At 39.6% G+C, this 7,754-nt stretch overlaps 1 protein-coding gene across 2 annotated transcripts in view; it reads left to right on the forward strand.

The window, feature by feature from the left end:
- LOC145493239 (uncharacterized) overlaps positions 1 to 7,754 on the forward strand; it is an 11,516-nt gene extending 3,762 nt beyond the window's left edge. The window contains exons 5-11 of one of the 2 annotated variants that reach the window (XM_081472657.1): positions 256 to 431; positions 1,205 to 1,286; positions 1,665 to 1,734; positions 2,098 to 2,181; positions 3,219 to 3,363; positions 5,341 to 5,435; positions 6,766 to 7,754. In XM_081472657.1, the coding sequence (XP_081328783.1) occupies positions 256 to 431; positions 1,205 to 1,286; positions 1,665 to 1,734; positions 2,098 to 2,181; positions 3,219 to 3,363; positions 5,341 to 5,435; positions 6,766 to 6,973 (860 nt within the window). In that variant the 3' untranslated portion in view covers positions 6,974 to 7,754. The other variant, XM_081472658.1, reaches the window with a different exon arrangement.

The following is a 7,754-nucleotide window of genomic DNA, read 5'->3' on the forward strand; positions in this document are numbered from 1 at the left end:
ATATATTACAGTACAATTTCTCTTTATTTGAACGTGGTAAGTACCTAATAGAGTATCTTTTAGGGGTCAAATAAAGCTCAAGCCACACCCACATTAATCTCCTTTATGGGGTAACTCAAATTTTTCAACAAGCATCCCCCACCTCTTCACATTGGTGTGCCCCCAGAAGCTTCACATGATGACAAAATGCTAAGTTGTTGGAAATCTTTAGAGAAGTTCAAATCTGATCCAATTCCTATCTGTTATCATGTCTAGTGAGTGCTGATGCTTATGATGCTCAGATGTCTCCAGTGGAAGCTGTGATTTTAAATACAATGATGATGGAGTCATCAATGCTGAATCTCAGAGCACATTTCCTTAATCGCCTTCCTGACCTCAGTTCACTGGCGGGACTGCTGACTCATCTGAATCTTTCCTTTAACGACCTCTGGGTAAGCTGCAATCAGTGCTTTGGTATTTTGAAATACATAACTCTTATTTTAATTCATAACTCCACAATAAAAAGTCTTAGGCTACCTCTCAGGAAGGTCAGCCTTAAAAGGTCCACAGCAGGAGCTTTTTCAGTACCTTTTCGGGTATTGAGCTAAAGAAAACTATGACACAATATAATGTGTTGTTTTAGAATTATTGGCATCTCTTAGGGGTGAAAAAAAGTTCAAGCGGCGCCCATGAAACAGGATCTTGGTACCTCTTAGGAGTTCTTTTGAAAATTTCCAACGAGCAGCCCCGTCCTTTTTAGAAGGGAGTTTCTCCCTGGGGAAATGACAAGGAGTACAGTGGAATCGTGATTTCTCGAACCCTCAGTTTTTCAAACCTCCCGATAACTCGAGACAAAAGTTGCTTCCCCTTCTCAATTGAACACTGTAATTTTACCACCAATTTTGCAAACTATCTGATTTTTTGAACCAATTTTCATTTCCCTTGGAGGTTCAAAAAAATCGGGATTCCACTGTATTACTATTCTTATAGCCCATGGCAGGTTAACCCTCAGTATTTGCCCAGTACACATCTAACTCCTAAGTGTTAAGAGATACTGTGGTAGTTAAGCATCTAGCCCAAGAATGCAGCAAAAGATCAATCTATTTACTTGACGTTCAACACTGCCACACTAGCGATAACACCAGGCTGAGCACACTTTCCGATCTTTGTTTGATAAATATCATTGTCTTGTTTCTTTGTTAACTTGAGAGATGTTGTGTTCTAGGTCTTCCCTTCAGAGATTTTGGAGCTGACAAACCTGGTATCACTAAAACTAAGGAACAATCCCATTAAAGAAATTCCTCGGGGTAAGTAACTTTACACTGTTTATATCCTGTGAAGTGAGCTTTTGTTGGCAAGTGCACTTTACATTTTAGTTTGCAGGTGAAAAATATACATGTACCGCTCATGTAAACAAATTCTTAGGTCAGTGCTTGAGTTTGATGGAGATTCTTACAAATATTGACCTGCCATTTTAATTTACATTGTGCATTAAAATGTCATTTGTCAATGTAGCTGCAAGGAATGATTGGGTTGTGAAAATTTTGCTTTCTGCTAGTCTAAAGATGTAATCAAACGAGAAGGGCCTGGGTGTAAGAAAGGGCCCATCTTAACTGTTCCCTCCCATCCCTCATTTTTTTTTTTTGATGGTTTTTAATAATCACTTCATGTAATATTATTTTCAGGTATAAAAAGTCTGAAGAGACTTATCGTGTTTGAGATTTCTTTCAATCTTCTTACCTCCTTACCCTCAAGGTTGGTTATGACTTGTTTTATAGAAAATATTTATAGTTCCCCAAAAACGTGAAAGCAGTGCTCCCTAAATGCTTCCACGTTTGCATGCACCCAAATCAAAATCAAAATTCAGTGCTGTGTAGAAAATTTAGACCTCACTTATTTATGCCCTACATTCATCGAGACCGTAGAAATGACACCTGTCGCCTTTTGCAGTAAAACCACTTGCTTCGCTTGTGGGTCAACTTGTGTATTTAACGGATAGAGGAAGTTCATTTTTCTGTTTTTCAACTGAGAAAATTTTGTTAGATCTCTGTAGTAATTGTCATTCAAACTCATTTCCAAGTGAATGCCAGTAACTAACTGTCATTGGTGTTTTATTAGTCTCTTTCAGTTAAAGCATCTTGAGATGTTAGACCTAGCTTACAACCGTCTTTCATTTATCCCGTCAGACATTGAGAACCTAAGGTAAGCAACAAAGAACACGAAAAGATCAACTTGCCGCTTAATGATTGGCGGATTGGCCCCGACCACACTTATACGCTTTTTGAACTACCGTTTTCGTCTCAAAGAAAACGAAGCAGAAGCAGAATATTTTCGCCAGCACTTGCGTTTTCGTTTGTTTTCACCTGTCTACACTTATTCGTTTTCATTCGAAAACGCATACTTTTTTATACGTTTTCGCCCGTTTTCGTTTATTTCGTTTTCGCTTTTTTGGCACGTTTTCACCTATTCAAACTAGAAACGGAGCGTTTTCAAAACGATGCGTTGTCAAAAGGCTCCTCTTTTGAAACCGTTTTCGAAAACTTCCGTTTCGATCAGCGTTTTCGGTCGTCTTAGAGTGGACGAGAGGCGAAAACGCATCAAAAGTATGCGTTTTCGTACGAAAATGCATTAGTGTGATTGGGGCCTAAGTCGATGAGCCCCCTTTTTTTCTCGCATTTCTGACACAAAAAACCGCTGTATAAAATTGAAAAAAAATCTGTGTCAGAAAATTCCTGAAGGTGGCTTACCACAGTTTTGATGGATTATAACAGCCCAACTTCTAATTCTTTTGGAAAATGTTCCAAGATGTTTTTCCTTTCTCTATTTACTATTTACTTAAGTCTTTTACCATTCTATGTGAAACTTGAACAAATTAAACGTCAACAAATGGCCAAAATGAACGACCGAGTACCTAAGGAGAGACTGGGCACTAGCAGGTTAAATCACGTTTTTCTCAAAATTTACCCATATGACCCCACCTCAAAATTTCAGGAATAAGAAATTGGCTCGGATTTAACATTCATGCAAAGTATAATAAAGATCTGTAGGACAGATTTTTCGCAAACTAAGAAAATGTGAAATCAAAAATAGCTCAAAATCTGTCTTACAGATTTTTATTTTACTTTGCATGAGACAGATTTTGAGCTATTTTTGATTTCACATTTTCTTAGTTTGCGAAAAATCTGTCGGACAGATTTTTATTTTACTTTTTGTTTTGCTTTGTCTGTGTCGATCTATAGAGCTCTCAGGGAATTAAATCTTGAAGGCAATCAGCTCGGAGCCTTGCCAGTCGGAGCGCTGCATCTGAACCTCAAGTACTTGAAAATAAACAACAACTTTATGCATCCGCTGCTGTGGAGAGAGACTGCTACCAACCAACCTCAGGTTAGATAAGAAGTCACTATCATAATTTATTTTATGACTTGTGTTTGTGGCCGATCTAACGCGCGTTCTAATTGGCTAACTGTAGGGCATTATTCTCCCGTAATGCCCACGGGCCAATTACGTGCTTGCAAAGACAGAGCAAAAAGCCATATAATAAACAACTTATTAACCTCGAACGTTCGGTCTTTACGGGAAAATCTCAAACCTTGGCCTTGTAGTATTGACCTAGCTATCGCTCGGTCAATACGCCATGTTCTCGGTTTGAGATTTTCCCGTAAAGACCTCACTCTCGGTTAATAAGTAGTCAGAAGTACACTATAAGTAGTAATATACGGCAGATGTGGAATCCAATTGGTTAGTTCGTTTTTGCTGTAGATTTTTTGGTTAGTGTCCTGGGGCCGATTTCTCGAAAGCCCCAGAAACTTTTCAGGCCCGCAAAGCCATTTTTAGTTCATCTGTATCTAAAAACAAAGAGATTTATACGTCTCAAACTTCTTGTATAAAGAGAATCTCTGTTGATATTAACCCTATGAGCCCCAATTACGCATATATGCGTAATTAATGGTCGTGCCCTTTGTACCACTTGTGACGTCATCAATTTAGGTGTCATCAGACATTCTTGGTAAGCGGATAGTAGGGGCCATGTTGCAGCTCTCGTCAGGTCTCACACGAATAGCTTGAAACCCTTTGAGAGGACAATAGAAAAAACAACAGAAACAATGCCCCCCTAGCCCCAAAACAAAAACAGCTGCTGCAATGACGACAAATAGAATTACAAGCTTACGAGAACTGCTACACTACTGGATAGTAGTACTAGGCTAGGCCTTTCCGTACAATGGCCAGGTTTAGATATCTACGACATTCCGACGTCGCAAATCGAAAAACAACGTTATCAGTTTTGGTGCAAAAACGGTGGTAAAATGGTCCACTACGCCTATGATTGATCAAGGTCCATTTCTAGGCTTCGCCCGTAATTAACATCCAACTTTTCACGGCAGCCAGAAAGAACATGCTACGCAAATGGTAGCCAGAGTAAAAAGGCCTAGAGAAAAAGAAAGGAAAGGAGCAACAAACAATTGAGAACGGTTAATGGCAAAAAAGAAAGTTTTGGCTTATGGGCATGTCCGGAATTGAAATATTGCTCAATTTTGTACCTAATCCTCGAAAAAATCTCTCCTTTTGGTAAAAAACAGCTTTCTTAGCAAAACGTAGGCTGATTTAGCGTCATGGCAGCCAAAAAACCTGACTGAACGGTTAAAAACGGTATTCTTTGGCGAAAGTTTGGTATTCGAAGGGTTAAGAACATGTGAATAAAACGGCTCCACAATCATAAGGTTTGAAATTTTGCTATTGCTTTCTGGGTACGAAAACTTTTCGGGAATTTACTCTCACAGTGCGTCTCTCCATCTAGGAATACAAACCCTGACAAATTCTGGGGAGACCTGGCAATGGACTAACACCCCACCCAGGAGGAGTATAAATCTCTCTTTTTTTTGTTCGACGTTACAGAAACGAATTACTGCGCCTTTCAATAACATGCGGACTCTAAATTCAAAGCTCAACCGACAAATGCGTTTTTCGCTATCGTCAATCAAATGTTCGGCGGCTCCTCCCAGCTTCCGACTACTGCTGAGCGCGAGGTAATCAAATTGCTGAGCACAGTTCAGACAACGAAACAGTGCTCGGCAGTAGTCGGAAGCTGGGAGGAGCCCCCCAACATTCGATTGGCGGTAGCGAAAAACGCATTTGTTGGTTGAGCTTTAAATTTAGAGTGCGCATGTTATTGAAAGGCGCAGTAATTCGTTTCTGTAATTTAGAGTCCGCATTTTATTGAAAGGCGCAGTATTGTTCACAACGCCTTAAAGTTTCTTACGTCATAATCTCTGCGTTTTTTTGTTCTTGCCGATTCAAGAAATTTTCTGTATTGATGAATAAAATCGTTATTCTTAATGTGAGTCTCATGTTGTTTTTCTGCAGCGTCTTGGAGACTTATCAGCTCTAACTGTGTTCAAAGCGGGAATTCACACTAAGACTCGCAACTTACCACCTGCTATAAAGAATCTTCTAGACGAGTAAGTACACGTTGCTGGTGCGGTAGAGCAGTTTTCAATTGAGTGTCGTAAAACCAAAACCAAAGTAATCACTCTAGCCAGTCACAAAGGACACAGGTAATACAGAGAACCAATCAAAACCCGAAGTAATTACATGTAGCTGACGCAAAGTGCGGGAAAACATGTGCGCGCGAGCTGGGATTGGTTTTGGTTTTACTTCTGATTGGATGAAAAAGTGGCGCGAATTTTTTAAGCCAATCGTGTTGCGTAGTTGATGTAAAACCAATTACTTTTCGACGCTCAAATGAAAACCGCTCTATAAATATAAATTAGTTTGGGAGGCCAGTTTTTATGAAGGCTGTCTCGTTTAACAGAAAGTTTGGCAGATTGCGGTGAGTTTCGAAATCCCGGAAAATGTTTGGCTCTTTTCAAGAACAAAATTTTACAACGTAATTATCGTCCAAGGAAATCGAGAAAACAGCGATTGATGAGCATTGGTAACTCTCCGACTACTTTCTCTACTTTCATGGGTTTTGAAATTTGTCGCCCCACAAAGGAATCGTTTGCATCCTCGTAGTTATCCTCTGTTCCCGATAACTTACTTTGATTTGTATAACACTGTCCAACAAATTCAAACTGTTTACTGTCGTGTCCACAGGTCACCCAAGCGTAATATAAGAGTTTGTGTGGTGAACTGTGGCTGAAATATAAGAGTTTGTATGGAAATTAAACGATGACATTGAAATCAATCAATTTATGGGTAATTTACCGAATAAAGACTCTTGTGACACCGTAGGATAAATAAATCAAAATTCGCTCAAATCTCGTTTTAACTCTCCAGAATGAGAAAAAATGACACCATTGAATGTTGAGGAGTCTTGATTGATTTCAATGTCATCTTCTAATCTCCTTACAAACTCTTATATTTCAGCCACGGTTCATCATACAAACTCTCATATTACGCTTGGGTGACCTGTGGTCGTGTCAAGCCCTGGCCAAACGGACTCGCAAGTTTCCTCGCAAGTACACACAAGTCTTAAAAAACATTTTAATGCAGACATATCCTGTATTCATTGGCTAATAGGTTGTCATGACAAAGAATGGAGGTCACTCAACTTGCGTTGACTTGGGTTGGGTGGCGAAACGGTGAAAAACTTGCGTCAACTTTCGTGCAAATTTGATCTCGACCAAAGTGAGCGCAAGTCATCGCAAGTGCACGCAAGTGCACGCAAGGCCTGGCCAAACGGAGTCTTAAGTAGACCCAAGTTTCAACTTACGTCTACTTGCGAGTCCTTTCTGGCTAGGGCTTTAAACGTGTCCATCTAACCTGTCACCATTTCTTTCTGTCTAGTTACAGCCGCTGTGATTGCTGTGATGGTCCGATGTTTGGTCCAGGAGTGAGAGTAATCAAGGCTCCGTCTGTCATCTTCGGCGTCAAGAATCTTCCATTTGTTTTCAACGCCTGTACACAAACCTGCAGAAGACAGTTCAGTAGAAACTCTGATTCATTAAAGCTTTGGATACAGAGGAACGCGCCGCAGACTTTAGCTGAGTTCTAGTTTTGGAACGAAATATAATAAATGGAATTAAAAGGATGAGACTCGGACAGGGTAGCGAGGCTAATACAAAGTGTTATTCTCTGAACCGGATCAACTGAATAGGAATTTAGAATTTATGGCTTAGTGACTTTTAGTCGGAGTGAAGATGAAGATTAGAGAAACAATGTAACTCATAGATATTAACCCGAAATGGTCACCCAACAAATTGAAAGTACTCTGTACGTAGACGGAGTCTTTCCTATCTTCACCAGTATATAAAAAGTGTATTTTTGTAAAAATCCATATTTCAAAGCAATAAATAAATTGCGTAATAAATAAATTGTGCAATAAGTAATGGTAATAGGACTGAGTGGAGTCCAACTCGATCTGTTATCATAAGAGTGATAACAAAATCGGACCCCGCACAGCGGGAGTCCGATTTGTTTATCGCGAGTATGATCACAGACCGAATTGGACGACACTAAGTCTTATTACAAATTAATCATAAAAATTACAATTTCCGAGAAAAGAAGAATAGCCAAGTTATGAAAGAAAGGGAAAATTTGCATTAAAATACCTACAAAGGAGATGTAAACATTCTAAGGACACCGCGCCTCCTACCGACAATTAGGCGCCAAAAACACAAAAGCGCGCGCGCGCGCACGCACGTAACTACAACCTTGAATGTGATTGGCTTATTGAACTGTCCGATAACAACTTGACAAGTGAATTAGTAGAAAATAGGAGTTTTTTAAACCAATCACAATCGAGGAAATTGTAATTTTTATGATTAATTGTCTAA

Source organism: Orbicella franksi, chromosome 7, assembly GCF_964199315.1.
Source record: "Orbicella franksi chromosome 7, jaOrbFran1.1, whole genome shotgun sequence".
In the NCBI taxonomy this organism is placed as follows: Eukaryota; Metazoa; Cnidaria; class Anthozoa; order Scleractinia; family Merulinidae; genus Orbicella; species Orbicella franksi.